The sequence below is a fragment of the Aulostomus chinensis genome, chromosome 9 (genome assembly GCF_037954235.1).
Source record: "Aulostomus chinensis isolate RoL2024-O1b breed Wild chromosome 9, RoL_Achi_v1.0, whole genome shotgun sequence".
Lineage (NCBI taxonomy): Eukaryota > Metazoa > Chordata > Actinopteri > Syngnathiformes > Aulostomidae > Aulostomus > Aulostomus chinensis.
Window position 1 is genome coordinate 21,121,705 of NC_141328.1, and position 16,261 is coordinate 21,137,965.

A 16,261-nucleotide genomic window follows, 5' to 3' on the forward strand; every position below is an offset into this window, starting at 1 on the left:
CACAGAGACTGTTAACAGCCACTATTCTGCTCCTCTATCAAAGGTTGATCATAATGTCATCCCCTCTGTGACCTCCTTACTAAGTCATTGTTAGTGTTGTTATAACATGGTCACGTCACATCAGCGTTTTATGCCCTCTCCACCATCTTACTTCAATATAACAGATGGAAGCGTCTCCTTTCTATCATCCTTTGCTTAACACAAACCAAACACTTCCTGCTGCCACTTCACTTACAGAGATTTCCACTTGTGTAAAGCTGCAAGACTTTTATTGAGTAGCAGCACTTTACCATTCCTGTCATTAGCCAGTCACTGAGGTCAGGGCAGCTAATAACGTGTGAGCAGGATTTATTTAATTTTTTTTGCAAAGCAGGTTTTGTAGGAGATACAACTGAAAACGACAAGAAAGTGTGCAGGAAACAGGTCTGGAAAGTTTTCCTTTGAAAAACTTGTGCAGCAGTTGTTATAAACGGGTGTCTAGATCAGTGCTTCACAAACGTTTCAAGTCCTGTACCCTCTGAAACATTCACTCTCCCGTTGTCTGTGTTGTGTCCTGGTGTAGGGGGTGAGATTGTTTCAACAGTTTATCCATATTTGGGCAAGTTAAGCAACGTATTGGCCCAGGAGGAACTGGACATACTGGGAGCACACCCACCCATGGCCCCACTATGCTTCTGATTGGCTAATACTTGATGCCCAGTTTAGACATGTGGAATGAGAGCCAATCAGATGAAGAGTAAGAGCGGGTCCTCACAGGTGCGACTGAGTAAACATAACACATGTATTTGTTTATTGATTGGTGAATTTGAGAGGATTCTACAGATTCTTCTTGGTGTATTCCCTGATGTGATTGCACTGGGAGGTACTCTTACTCCAGTTTGGGAATCATAGTGTAAAGCATGTGACCTTCACACAAATTATTCCCTTCCCCTCCCAGCTATATGTTTCCATGTATATGTATTTCGACTAGCTTGATGTTTGTTATAATTGGGTTGCTCCTTCACCTTGTGTACAGCACAGCTTGCTGCCGTGACAACTGTGGCCATGGAGACTTGTGGAGTATGCGAGAAGAGGGATCTCGACAAAAGGGTGTGAGAGAAGAGGAGCGAGGCATACAAAAAGAGAAGAACAGGAAATTGAGACGGGAGCGGAGAGGTCAGGAGAGTGGTCTGGAGAGGGCACGACGAAGGGGCGAGGAGAGCGAGGAGGCGAGAATAAGAGCAAGGAGGATGAGAAAAACGGGAGGAGAGCAGCAGTTAAGACGGATGAGGAGGGAGATTGAGGGAGGAATTGAAGAGGAAGAGTGGAAGAGGAAGATATGTGAAATCAGAGCAGGGGGAAAAGAGAGATCAGAGATGGAGTCTGTCATCCACTATTGTAAATGAGACCTGCTGTTTAACAGTTATTAACATATTTAAACTAACTCTTAGCCTCATTGAATTAATGTCCTGTCTTTGATCAGCTACCGGAGTGTGTGTGTGTGTGTGTGTGTGTGCATTGTGTGTTTTCTTCACGTGTGGACTGATCAAGCCATATTATCAATCACATGACTGTAGTGGGGCAAATCTCTGCTGCTGTCGTTGATCGTAATACCGAGCCTGGATTAGTTGGAAGCTTTTGGTGACCGGCCAGTACCAACGCTTAATGTTTTGACTGTGTTTGTAGAGGTCCGCATCTAAAAATAGACACAAACTAGAATCGTATGGGCTTCCTTTGTAAACCAAAAGAGTGAACCACATGGTTGCTGAATCACTGATTGCTACTGTCTGCACTGGTACAGTCAAACAACTAGAAGGCATGATAAGTGCTGGTGAAGCACCATATAGAATGCTGTGAGGAAAAAATGTAAAAGTCATCCAGTCAACCGCACACAGATATGACAGGTTGTGGCACAGCTGACGACACAGACATCTGTTGGTATGCGCCGATATGGAAGTACTAGGCCAAGACTGGTATTTAGAACAACATTTCAGTTGATAACCAATACGGATACTCAGTACTTTTGAACTTGAAATGTCCCTGAACCATATCTTGAACCGCAACTGAAATATGGTGCGCCTTTGTGGTAGAACTGGTCAGAGAGCTGGCGGGGGCAGCTTGGGATGGGAAGTGATACGATTTTTACGATTCCGATTCCGTTTTCGATTCTGCTTAACGATTCGGTTCTTTATTGATTCTCTTATCGATTCTCATTTGGGAAAAAAAGAGAAACTAACAGTTAGACTCTGTCTCTCGTCATGGTCATCTACATGTAATGCATGAGAAGGCATTCGCTTCATGTTAACAGTTATTAATCGCAGGTTTTACAATGAGGCACATGGGACTAATATGACAGGTAGTGCTGGTTGGTTAGTTACCAGCAGTATTGGCAGCAGAGGACGTGCTAACGTTGCCGCTGCTGCTGGGTTGAGATTCACTTCAGAGCAGATCGAAAATACAGGATTCAATCAAAGTTATCGCATCCTGTGTGCAAATGATTCTGCGTGTCGGTGGTATTTCCTCCCTTTGATGAAATATCCTCTTAACAAGTATTGCAAGTTGCCCCGTTGTCATCCTTTTTTGTGAAATGTAACCAAATTCTCGAGCGCTTGCGCCGCTTGGGCGCCATGTTTCCTGCTGACTGCACTGGTGAATGACGTCGCCACACATGTTGCGTAGCTTGCGTAAGCAACACAACGTGCGAGGTGACGTCGTTCATGCTCACTGGAATCGATAAGGGAATCGTTTGCAAAATTGGCAAATGATTCCAAGGACTTGAAACACTAGGAACCGGTTCTCAACAAGAACTGGTTTTCATGTCCCATCCCTTGTCAACGTGGCATCAGATCAGAGGAACTCGGCAAGTCAGTGAAAGATTTGGCCCACAAGCTGCCGACTTATGATTTCATATGCAGAAACATGTAGGGCGAAAACTGCAATGTAAAAGTGGAAAATCCATTTTCCCAGTCTTAAAAGTGATAAATATCAAAATGTATCAAAACAATCAATAATCATAGTATTCTAAAATCTTCTTCTTCTTCTTTTCTCTTTCTGTGAAAATATTGAAATGTTTATCTAATCTTGCATTCATGAGCTTGTCCTAATTTTGTGTCCAATGAAAATGCTTTCTTGGATTTGTATGCACCTCTCCCGTACATCACCTGATGCACGGCGATCCAAGACACTCTCCTCCATCGACATAGCAAGCATAGAAGCAGCTTTGTTAGCAGAGCGCTAGTCAGGCTCAAACAACATAAGGCTCATGCTAATGGCTAATGTGAAGGCTAATCTGACAAGGCCCCCCTGGCTTTGTGTTTCTACTGGATACACCTATGTGGGAATGTATGGAAACGGAAATATGCGTCAAGGCTAACCTGTCACTTTCTTGTCACTACATCGTGCAAACAACTAACATGTTGTTTATACGGCATAGATTTAAACAATAAAAAACAACATACCTTCTTTCTAGCATCCGTGATTTTCCCAGTGTACATTTTGAAAACAACTGAAGAACAGCTGACTCGGGAACAAGGAGCATCCGACGAGCATGTGAATGAAGCATTAACGACTCGAAAACTGAACAGAAAACAAGAACCCCGAAACTTTTGAGCAAAATTATCAATGTGACTTCAAACGCAAGACTGAACTAACACGAGCACGTAGAGTGAGTATTTCCTTCATTAGTAGGATAAAATCAATCTCCAGCAAGACATATCGGTTTAATAATGAGCAATTAGAATGTTCTCATTAGTAGTCATGCATTGAATTTCATCTAAATCCGATCACATCACAGGACAGGCTTGCCTGCTGTCGAAGAGAAGGTTGACAAAGGAATAGGGACACCAGACTGGAAGGGGAAGCAGATACAGGGTAGAGGAGAGGCGGTAGACCGCTGACATACACGACACCCTTTTTTCATCTCTGTCCCTGCGTGTATTTGTACAATAAATGGCTACACTTAAAGGTGCCACCTGTGTAGACTGAGGTTGCGAAAACAAGTTAGATCAGACTCAGTCAAGACTCCCACATCTCTCTCTCACTATTTTTTTTTTTTTAAGTATAGACTTATAGCACTAACTGCTATGGAGACACATTTTTGGTCTTCCTGATTTAACCAGTTTGACACTCATATAAAACCAGGATTATTTATTTCTACCCCAGATTTCACGTGACCTCTCTTGTATTTTGTGCACGGAAGATTGTTGGGGATTTAGTACATGCCGAGACTTTGACCAAACTGTCTTTCAAAATGACTTTTAAGTCTTCAAATCTTCAATCCGGAGCCAAGTAGGCACACAAGAAATGTGAAGACAATTCAGGATCCATTAAAGCCTCCATAATATTCCCACTTTTGTTTTTTGCCTCACAAATGTAACACGCAGAGACGAAGAGGAGGGGGAAGAGGAGACCTAATTCCTCTATCAACAGAGTGTGTGTGTGTGTCTGTGTGTATGAGGATAATCCCACCCCCCTTTTTGAAAATTTGAGAGTGTGTAAAATACTAAATGGGTGGAATGAAAAGATAAAAAAGGCTTTACTATCACGTACTGACATGAAGCTCATAGGAGACAGATGCTGGGGGTTAAAAAACACATTAGTCTTCCTGCTCCAGTTGAGTGTTACCCATTAATTACCTAGTAGCCCATTAAGCAAAAGCTGGACTAATGTTGACCTGGGTCTTGGACCTCTGGTTCCCTGACTGTTACCATCTTACCTGAGTTCCATTGGTTTATTTAACAGGATATGTGCGGACTATTTCTACTAGAAAGACTAGAGAGCCATAACAACAGTAACTGAACTTACATAAGCATTAAAATTTTATTTCTTTTAACCTGACAAAATATTTGAATTTTTTTTTAATGTATCCTAGTAAACAAGACTGGATTGAGTGTTTTTAGTGATTTGACTATTTGAAAAGTGTTAAACTATGTGTCATTGAATGCTTTATGAGGCTTTTTTGTCATAATTTCATTGCAGTTAAATTTATACAAACCATAAATTATTAACCAGAACACAGTGAAGAATCTAACTTTAAAACGTGCAAAGTTGCACCCACCGCTCCAGTTTTAAGAATAAGAAGAGCAGTAACAGTGATGATGTTGGTGGCCCTGTTCACCCTGCTGTCATGTTCTGAAGCAATGAACAGCACATCCTCAGTCTTTCTGGACCTCATTAATCTTATTAGGAGCAATGGGAACACAAGCTAATAGGAGCTGATTAGCCTGCTACTGGAAGCCAGGCTGATTCACCTATACGCATCCGTTAACATCCACGAGCCTCACACTATGAAAGCCGCTTCAGCAATGGAGCTAAAATTGTCTACAGAATGAGAAGAAATAGCAGTTTGGGTCAAAAACATCTGTGTATGTTGCAGAGATATCAACTGAAGTTGTGCTAAAATTGCTAGCCAACCACAAAGGGGTTAGTGAGTTACTTTGGTGTTTGGTGTAACTGTTGGACCATCCAGGCGTACTGGATAATGCACTTGAGAGTTGGTAAAATATATCTTTTTTGTCATTCTGGGACATGGTTGTTAATAGGTGGTGGCCATGCAACGCCATTAGCTTCAAGCTAAATACAGTATACTTTGTTGGGTCTTTCTGCATTCCAGAAACGTAATGTAAAAAAACACCCTCAGGACACATTAATGAGTATTTGAAATGCAAAACACACTTTTTAGATAAGGTATCACTTTAAATATGAGATTTCAAACTATAACTCATTGCTTAGCCTCAGAGTTTCTTCTTTTGTAGTGAATTATCACCCACAACTGACTGGCTGAATGAATTCCTAAGCTAAGAGGATGAGCCGAGCTGATTAATTCTCTTCTGTTTCCCCAATGGTTGGGTAACAAGCGACCAGTCTGTATTTGTGAATGTGAAATAAATCAGTAACCTGTAGTTTGAAACATATTGCACATGGCTAAAAACATTGAGAAAAAAAGGTCAAACAATGCACATCAGTACAATGAAGTTTGTTTTGGTTTTGACTTCCTGTTTACAACATGTGACTCAGGCTGAGATCACCACTGCTCTTGGTTACATGCAGTGCATTATGGGATGCTGCAGTACCTGCTGGATGGGGAAAGACCAGGGATAGAATGAGCGCCAAACACTCGCCATATACACAAACGGGCCGGAGCCACAAGGCATTGAGTGCTATGTCAGCTTGAATTATTGTTACTGAGGGCAGTGGCATCAAGCTAACTGGTGTGTGTGTGTGTGTGTGTGTGTGTGTGTGTGTGTGTGTGTGTGTGTGTGTGTGTGTGTGTGTGTGTGTGTGTGTGTGTGTGTGTGTGTGTGATGCTCCCAGCTGATCTATTAGGCAGGTCAGGCATGATGGTGATGCTGGGCCATCCCGTCTCTCTGATCAATTTAAGTGTGTTTAACACACTCATACACACGTTTTTTGTCTCTATGGCCACAAAGGGGCTCTGCACTTGAGCAAATGGATTCTGGTGAAACTATATTACAATACTCAACATCCATTTGTTGTCTGTATTGTATAGACATGATATAACGAGAATATTTGATTAAGAAAAATTTAATCATATATTATCTGAGATGTACTACCATGATGCCTTTTATGGGAATCATTATATGTTGATAGATGTTTTAATCATTTTAGTAATATTTGTAGTTATTAAAAGATAAATCACAGTCAGAAAACAATGTAGGTGGTCATGTAGAGTGGGACAGCAGAGAGGAATACTTGTTAGTATAACTGCAAAATTCACACAACATAATGTGGCACTTACAGAGAACAGCCAATTCACCACTGCTGCTAGCAGTTTTGTTTTATTAGTGAGCAATTTCCTTTTCTCTTTTCCTCTCTCTCCATTCCAGTTGATCCATTCTAATTTATTAATCTCAGCGGATATTAGATTTCAGTTCCCAAACCACGGTCAAATCCTACAAAATCATTATTAATTTTCATTTGAAGGCATTTTTCGGTCATTTCAAATAGATATTACAATCACCAATGCTGCATTTTCATGGTTAAGTTTCTGGTGTGTAGGATTTGGTGGCTGAATACCAGGCTACAATATATATTGGATTATAATGGGAAAGCCCAAAAACCCTAATCTGCAGTGTTAGGTTTTCTCATGATAAATGCAGAAAGATGGCAGTTCAACATGCCAGCTCTGTGAAACAGGAGTCCCTCGCGATGTAGAAATGAGAGCCTCCTTAGCCGACTAAACACGCCAATTTGTAGTAACATGCTATTAGAAACTTAATAAATGCACAATGTGAATATTAATTTCCATTTCTGCCAATGGAACCCTCTTAAACTTACACAACAGTCCTTTAAATGTGTTGCAAATCTGATACAATTACTGACATAGTAAATAAAATATACATACATCCCACTGCTCTGACACAGCTGCACCAAATGTTTATACAAAACAATTATGTAACAATTACATAAAGAAAAACTTAAATCATTATTCTGAAGTGATCATTTTTTCACATCAGTATTGTTAAAATTTTGTTTGTCTTTGTAAATCTGTTGTATCATGTGGTTGTGTGAATATTGACACGTGTCACATCATCATGATTTAAAAACAAACTAACAAAAAATGCGTATCCGAAATCGTCATTTCGGACATTTTGTTTGTCCTCTGCACGGAGATTGTGCTGTGTTGGCTTAAGCTCAAGCAACCAGAATTTCTTGTCCGGCTCCCAAAACAGTGGATTTGAGGGCTTACAGGATGCACTGCTCCTCCTTAAATCAATTAAGCTGCTTCGCTTTCTCTCCGCTTTGAGTGCCTGAGCCTGTGTTGTGCTGTAGTTAGTGGAGTGTAAGTCTTAAAGCCATGCAAGGTGAAGATTAAGGGAAAGCAGGACAAATGCACTTAGTCCTCTTCCCTTCCGCAACAAACATAGCCACATGGACATTGTGCTGTCAGCTCTGTGGAAGGACTTCATTGTTGTAAAGACATTAAATCATTACACTCTGGCTCAGCTTAGAAAGACAAGTTCCCCTGGTGCCTTAATGACACTGTGAGTTTACTGAATCTTCGTTTATTCATGACTCCAAAGTCCTGATCATTGCAAAGTAAAACTGATACCTCCTTTAGGGTCTTTTTAAAAATGTAAACCTCTAAAAAGTCAAGTTCGCTATTACGCGTAGGGACACAAATGGCTTAGAACTGCAGTGTGAACCAGTGCCAAGACACTTCCCCCAATAAACTGATATAAAGTTGTTGTTTTTTTGAAAAAAAGTTTTGGCTCAACACCACAAAATTAGTCTCAGTCCTTTTTAAAATTTGAATAACTTCAATTGAAATGAGCTTCACAACACAAAGAGCTTTTTTTTTCTTTCTAAAATTCAATATATTATTTGGAAGAATGAGTTATTGAAAAAGGGTTGGACTCAATACCCATTAATTATTCATTAAAATGTTGTTTCGATGACTTTTTCTTCATGATTAAAGGGAATTTTTAAGTGTTGTGTCCTTAATTAAAACAACTTTAAGTTTGTCACTACAGCAGCCAAAATCCACACTGAATGAACGAGCAAGACAGACTGCCTTTCTGTTTAAAGGCTGCTAATTGTGGTAAAAATGCAACTATCAGTGTGAATAATCAAAGTTTGAAACATGTCGACAACTGAAGTGCTCTCACTGGATTGTCAGATTTATCAAAATCATCTTTATCATTGTTTTCCTCTGTTGCTAATTACACAGCTAAACATGACTTGTTACCACACAAGCGTGTTGATTCCAGCTAAAAACAAGAAATTAGAACACGTTCAGTTTGCCGGTGCTGCGAGCGAGCATGCGTGAGTTCAACTGAGTGCATCAGCTTGTTTGTGCTGGTTCACGTGTTCAAGTGTGCGTGTGTTATTGGCTCAAATGACACAAACCATTGTCACAAATGATAATTGGGGGGTGAAGTTTCACTTTAAGTTAACTTGAGCTTAATCGGACAGACTGAGTGAGTGTTTGATGTTTTACCGTGCACTTTGAGATTACACTCATTGTCGTGATGCAAGTTAATGAAGCCAGTAAATCCAATGTTAAATGGATGCCGCGGCGCCACCATCAGGCTGTTGGCCTATCAAGCCTGTTGGAGGTTTGGTGCCGGACTGAACCTCTGCCCAGTGTTTGGTGGGCTGCACATCCTCTAATTAAAAGTAATTAATAAGTCATGCATCTGAGTTTAAAAGAGACCTACAAATGGGATGAGCCCAGGTTTTATGATTGTAGACTGCAGTTTATTCTCTGTCATCCTAAGTCATTTATTTTGAAAATTCAATGGAGTGCATCAGTGAAAACTAACCAATTTATCCAACTCAGTTCATTGTTCGAGCTGCAGTTGTCTTGAGTGTCCCAACTTCAAGTCTCATTCTCCGCCCACACATGAAACCGGTCTGATTTCCATGGCAACATCATCCTTGTTGCAGCCGTATTCAGGCTCAGAAGAAGATGCATCATAGTAGATTCAGATGCATTTATTCCTGTCTCTAGAGAGGACATTTATTTTTACAAATTTGACACAAAATTAGTTTGTTGTAGAGGGTTCAGGTTGTTTAATGGGGGGCATTCAAAGCATTTTTTTTTTTTTTTTTGGAGAGTACTTGGATGCATCCACGATCAGAAGGGAGCAGGATGAAGCACTGCTCTGCTTGAGGGGGTGGCAGGGGTCTGCCAGTGGTAACAGTGTCAACATGGGCTGGCAGGTTGAAATGTAGGGGGCCAATTATTTTAGAAGACATTACTTCCAGGAGCTTGCTTCTGTTGGTTAGGATGAACATGGTGGAAAAAAAACAGCAGCACAGGAGAAAGGGTTGAATAACACCTCAGCACAGAGGGAGCAGGCGTCGGGTTCGACTGAGAAAGTTCTTCAGTGGTGCCGAGTCTTTGTTCGCAACATTCATGGATGTAATCAGAGCTAGGTTTATTGTCCGGGGGGGCTTCTGGGGAACACAAAGCTCTCTGGCATCTGTGCAGGCAATGATGAAAGTGTCTGTCACTGTCAGTAAACTGTCAGTAAGAGAGCGAAGGGTCATCGGGAGAAGAGGATTCAAAGGGTTCAAGCCACTTTTCTTTCTCCCTCTCTGCCTCCTTGTAGCCACTCAACCCCTCTGTAGCTGTCTCACACAAAAACACCATGAAGCCACGTGTTACTCTCAAACTCCACGTACGACTCGGGAGCCCCCCGTGGGTATGAAAAACGGGATTTAATAATTGTTATGCAACATCATGTGACATGTATTATAGCTATCATGCGGTATGTAATAGGGCAGAGGGCAAAGACTGTTATGTTTTTGTCTATACTCATAATGTCCACTGGTGTATCCTGCAGAGGAGGTTACACAAGCACAGCTTTGGTAAATACATCTGTCTGTCGGTCTCCACATTGGTGAGTTATAGGATTGAAACTGGAACGCATGGTAAAACAATGTTTTCTTTTTTTGGTTGTGTTTGGAATATCAAACATGTATTGAAGAATCAAAGTTAACCAGTTAAATCTGATGACTTTTCTCAATGAATACATACTATTTTACCCGTGACATAAGATGTTTTCCAGCTAAGACCAAAATATATTTCTACTTCTAAAACAAAAAAATCAGAAAAAGAATTTCTGTTTCTCTTTCTTTTTTCAAATCTTTTTGTTAAATTACATTTTTTTATTTTCAGTATGCAAAATTAATAACAGAAAGAATCAGAAAGTCCAGATGCATGTTTAAGTCATTAGTAAAGACATTAAAGAGACATGTGTTGGGTTGTGTTATTGTTATGGTGCAATTAAAATAGATACAAAGAAATTCCCCTCCTCCATTAGAAATATTCTTATACTACCTTAAAATGTCGTTAACCAGGGCTCAGCTGCAGACAGACATTTAAAAGACATACCATACTGTAATTTAGTCTCTGAACAAAATGAAGCTGTAGGAAGTGTTTATGTTTCTTTGTCAACACTGTACACACACATACACACACACACACACACACACACACACACAAGTCAAGGGTTTTATTCTTCTGTTTGGTTTCAGAGGTTGTAAAGAAGAATCGGGCTTTTAGAAAAGGCTTGACTGACATTTTTTTCTGCTAAAATATAATAACAGGTTCATCACAAGTGTCTTAAAAGCAGTTTTGTCAGCATTAAATTGTTTGGCTGTGTTTTGTGTGTGTGTGTGTGTGTGTGTGTGTGTGTGTGTGTTGTTGGCTCTGTCAGTCTATTGTGTGTGCATTCAGTGTGTAAGACCATGTGACTGCTGCATTTGCAATCTGTAATCTCCATTCTTCAGTTCTCTTGATTATCAGCGTTACTCTCGGGTCACATCTAGAATGGAATTTAACTAAACACACACACGCACAAACGCACACTATTTTCAGTTGTTCATTAGCAGCAGGGAGGATGTTTCAGACCTATGTAAACAACAGGAAGACAGAACAAGAATGTAAAATTGGATGAAGGCAGGTGTGCGCTCATGTTAGGCTCTTATCAGTGTCAACCAGCTCTGAGTCTACAAGCTTGTTGACCTTAACAGGTCATCAGCCGGCCACAGTAACACACATGCACGCACGCACAACACACACACACAAACACACACACACACACACACACACACACACACACACACACACACACACACACACACACACACACACACACACACCACTCAACGCACACCAGTGAACAATTAGGAACCAGACAAATACACAGCCATTTTAGAAGAATCAATATTTGTTTGATTTTCTGAAGCATCTGTGCAAACCTGCAGAGTGACAGGACTATAGCAGTAATCTGACTTTTAATACAAATCAAGAGTATTTACTACTGTTTGGAACATTTAGAAACGATGCTATAACTTACTTGATATCGTTTAGTATTTGATGGTCAAGAAAGACTGTATTTAATGCTACTGTTTACATAACGCCATTCGCACAGTCACAGCAAAAAAAATTCCATCTAATATTGAGATTCAATTTTAAGTCTCTATTGCCCTACTTATGTAACATATCAGTGTACCAAAACAAAAAAGGAAAAAATTGAATTTTCATCCCATTCAATATCATGGCCATAAGAAAAACTGTGGAAGACAAAATAAAAATGTTCCTTTGTCTTTGTTTTATTAAATAAACTTACACGCAATGATGGATCAGTTGACTTCTTTCTCCGTTTTTTTTATGTGTGCAGACTTTAGTTGAAATCTGATTGTAGTGTTTTAGTTTCAGTGTTTTGGAAGCATTGGTAACAGCATTGATACTGTTGAATATATGATCAACAGAGAAACATCAAAGTATCAATACTGGAGCAAAATCCCAAACCGATACTGCAATTCTTTTGACAGATATGATTTTAATGGAAAAGGTCAGTGGGTCAGTGGAAACGGAGAGAATGATTCGTTGACTGGAGCATCTCTGTAGCACCGCAGTACATCTGTACCTCCTCTAAAGATGTAATACCAGCAGAGGAGGTCATGTTTACAGTGGCATCTGTCCGTCTGTCTGTCTGTCTGTCTTTTAGCAGGATTATGCAAAGACCTATGAGGCTGAATTCCACAAAAAATTGAAAGGTTTCAGCATGGTCCAAGAAGGAATCATTTAAATTTTGAGTCAGATATCAAAAATATGGCAAAATTACTTTAAAAAAGCCCACAACTGCGCTCTTCAAGTGGTATCTCGTCACTTTTTTTAAAATCAAAGTTTCAGTGTTGTTGTTTTTTTATAGTAACTTTAGTTTTTGCACTTAGAAAAATACATGTAGTGATAAAGGCTCAGCGGTTGCATGCAGCACAGAGATTACACTTCTGAAACTGTGTGTGTGTGTGTGTGTGTGTGTGTGTTACTGTAGCTTGTCATGGTTTTTTGCCTGCACTTGAATGAGTCTGTGTGTTTGTGCGTGCTACCCAAGTGCACTTTGTGTGTTTGTGTTCTTTAAATCTGCCAGAGAAGTGCTTAGCTTAATGGGCCTCAAAACCTGCCGACTCACTAACCTTTAGCATGGAGAGGAAGAGAGAGAGAGACAGAGACAGAGAGAAAAATGAGAAAAAGAGAGAATTTGTGTGGGAGAGACTGAGAGAGAAAGAAAGAGAGAGAGAGGTAGAAGTGAAATACGTAGGAGAGTAAACGGTGTTTCTGTGGGAGAGAAAAGAATGAAAGTGACAAATTGAACCAAAATATAAAGACAATAGATCGATGAGTGTGGAATTATCCACATTCAGATACCTGCTTCTATGACCAGGATGCACAGTTACCATGGAAATGTGGGGATGATGCAGTTGGATGTATAGTATGACTTTTCTGTCTCTGAAGTACATTTTTCTTAGACATTTGAGTCATTGCTTTGGGGTTTCTGTATTTCTAAAAGACCATACGTCAATCAAACAACTCCAGTTGCAGTCTTCTGGATTTTGTCCATCATTTCCTGTGCTGTGCTCTTGAGGATCACCTGAATGTATCATATTGTGGTCCACGGTGTGAGGTTTATCCTTTCATACATCTCTTCTCCACCCACATCCCTGCATAAAAGGCTATTGTTACACAATGTTACTGCTGAATGAAAACCTTGAGTTTTCCAAACTTGAGTGTTTTCTTTAAAAATGAAAGGCAGCTTTGTATAATTTTATAGAAGCACAAATGTTATTTTCTGATACTGCAGCATGTCCAGTAAAGGTGCTCAAAAAAACACATGTCCACCTGCATTTATGGACCAAGATGTGAAAAATACTATTCTCTTCTAACAGCATCAATGAATGAATCAACTAGGTGGGCCTTAACGTTAAAGCATTGAGGGGGTTATCTAGCCAGGTAACCCTGAGTCACCTAATAGGACTACTCATGTTAGCTGCAAAGCTAACCGAGCTAACTGTCCAACAGCAGCTAATCACACTGAGCAAAGCTGTCTGACTAACAATCCACCCTGGTAGTGGAATTCCTGTTATCAAACAGGCCTGTTTTGGGCTCACAGGTTGAATTTGGTTCTGTGTTCACTGAGAGCCTGAGTCGGTACAACAAGCAGCAGTTAGTAGCCGCTGTAGCAACACTGTAGCTTAGAGCTCTCAGGAAACTCCATGGATCTCTGAGGCAGAGCAGCTGCACATCGACATTTTCAACGTTTTCCTCATACAATATGAGCCAATTTCACCTGAATAATAAAGTTTTTGCTCCGTAATCACTGAGGCCCCTCCCCCAGATCTGGTGACATTATTAGTTGAAATAAGTTGGTTCTTGCTAAGATTAGCACCCATTATTTAAACTTTTACAGTGAGAAACTGTCAGATTTTTATAGGTCGCGCATAAATTAAATTTTTGTTAGTATTTTGGCATTGATTGTTTAACAGGTACACAAATACAGTATATTGGTGCTTTGTACCTGAACCCAGATGAATAATTTGTGTCTTCTGTTCTCTCTCTTTGAATTTTTCCCTTTCTGTCCCCCCTCTATCAATCTCTACCTCCAGGAAACAGTAGAATATGCCTTCCTGATCATTTTCACTATAGAAACTTTTCTGAAGATTATTGCCTACGGCCTGGTCATGCACCAAAACTCCTACGTCAGAAATGGCTGGAACATGCTGGACTTTGTCATTGTCATAGTGGGGTGAGTTCATGACACGGACACAGGCAGCCACATTTGTCTGTCAATCATTTATGTCAGGATCATATTAGATTATTGATGAATTGGTTGATCTTAAAATATTCAATAACAAAACAAACACGCAATTCGAACAAAATAGCTTGGAACAGATATTGATACGTTGATATTTGTAATGCTCAGTTATTTACCAAAGATTACATGAAAATACATTTTTGAAAGAAATTAATGCATTAATTGATTGCAGTCAGAGAGAACATCTTCAAATACACACACATACACACTTTTACTCTTTTGTAAGATTAGTGATTAAAAAAGACCTTGATAACAGTATATGCAGGGAATCACTTGATAAACACACACACAGACACACGCGCACAAACACACACACACACTGCCCTGTTACGACTGATGGTTTATCAGTAGACCACCTGCCTCAGAGGACTTCAGTGTAAACTGTGGTGAACTGGGAAAAAAAACAAAGGTAAATATGCATAGACATAAAGAACTGACATCAGGCACACACACTCACTCACACACAAGTACAAACAGAGGCACATACAGGGAAAGCACACGTGTCTGCTCTTTGTTTCCTCTCAGTTTTGCTTTCATCTTTTTCCTGACATCTCTGCTCTCCTCTCTCTTAAAACCTCTGCCCACCCCCGACACACACACACACACACACACACACACACACACACACACCCCTCTCTCTCCTCTCTCCTCACTAGGTTGTTCAGCGTGGTCCTGGAGATGATAACCAAAGACGCTGACTCTGGTAGCCAGTCTGGAGGCAAACCTGGGGGGTTTGACGTCAAGGCCCTTCGAGCCTTCCGTGTGCTCCGACCCCTTCGCCTTGTCTCCGGTGTTCCCAGTGAGTTCACGCTGAAGTGCTTTTACTGCTTTTTAAAAAAATTTTTTTTATGCGAACCTCAATTCTTACCAGCAAGCTGATGCGATTCAAGATAGAATAATCTATTAAAATTTACAGCATCGTCATCTACATTTATAAATATTAATCTCAATCTTTAAGAGCAAACAAGGAAAGGAGGAAAGAATATATCTGCAGTCCTTTATCCCCCCAGGAGTTGCTGCTTCCTTCACTCTTTCTGTTTTCAGCATACTTTTGACCTTACATGAAGATGCCCTCATGTGGCTGTGTTCAAGGAGTTGCCATAGCAATACATAAATCACCAGTCTTTGGGAGGAAAGGTCCTCTGGGGGAAGGAGTTGAACCATGCTGAGATCATGTTTGCTGTTCTCATTTGCTGGTTGGCACATTTAATTAGCTTAAGTTGTGATATTTGAGATAATTAGGCTTTTTTGTTGCTTGGCTTCAACCATATATGCAAAAAAAAAATCATCCACCAATTCTCTATGATTCAGTTAAATGATGATTCAATGAGTTAAAAGGGTTAGCGCCTGATTAACACTCCTTAACTGAATTTCTTTGTCTTGTGCGGTCATGGTTTTGGACTGTCGTTTGAGTAATCAAGGCTTTAGGACAAGTTGATCAGCATTTTTGAGACTATTTCAATTCATTGATAAATCGAGAAAATAATGGTTAAGTCCATGTATGTCCTCTAGTCTTAATGCACAACATACTTGCAGATATGTACTGGTCCAGTTGTGATCTGGTGGTAATATGAGTGGACAAAAATGGTCAGAATTTCATGTCCATGACTGTCACTCCCAGTCCAGCTACTTGAGTCACTACTAATGTATTGGTA

The 16,261-nt window shown here is 40.1% G+C and overlaps 1 protein-coding gene across 7 annotated transcripts in view; it reads left to right on the top strand.

The window, feature by feature from the left end:
* The window catches only part of cacna1db (calcium channel, voltage-dependent, L type, alpha 1D subunit, b), a 68,970-nt gene that overhangs the window by 14,341 nt on the left and 38,368 nt on the right, over positions 1-16,261 (top strand). For all 7 annotated transcript variants that reach the window (XM_086214222.1, XM_086214218.1, XM_086214221.1 and 4 more), the window contains exons 4-5: positions 14,398-14,537; positions 15,263-15,405. In XM_086214222.1, the coding sequence (XP_086070348.1) occupies positions 14,398-14,537; positions 15,263-15,405 (283 nt within the window). The remainder of the gene's footprint in view (positions 1-14,397; positions 14,538-15,262; positions 15,406-16,261) is intronic.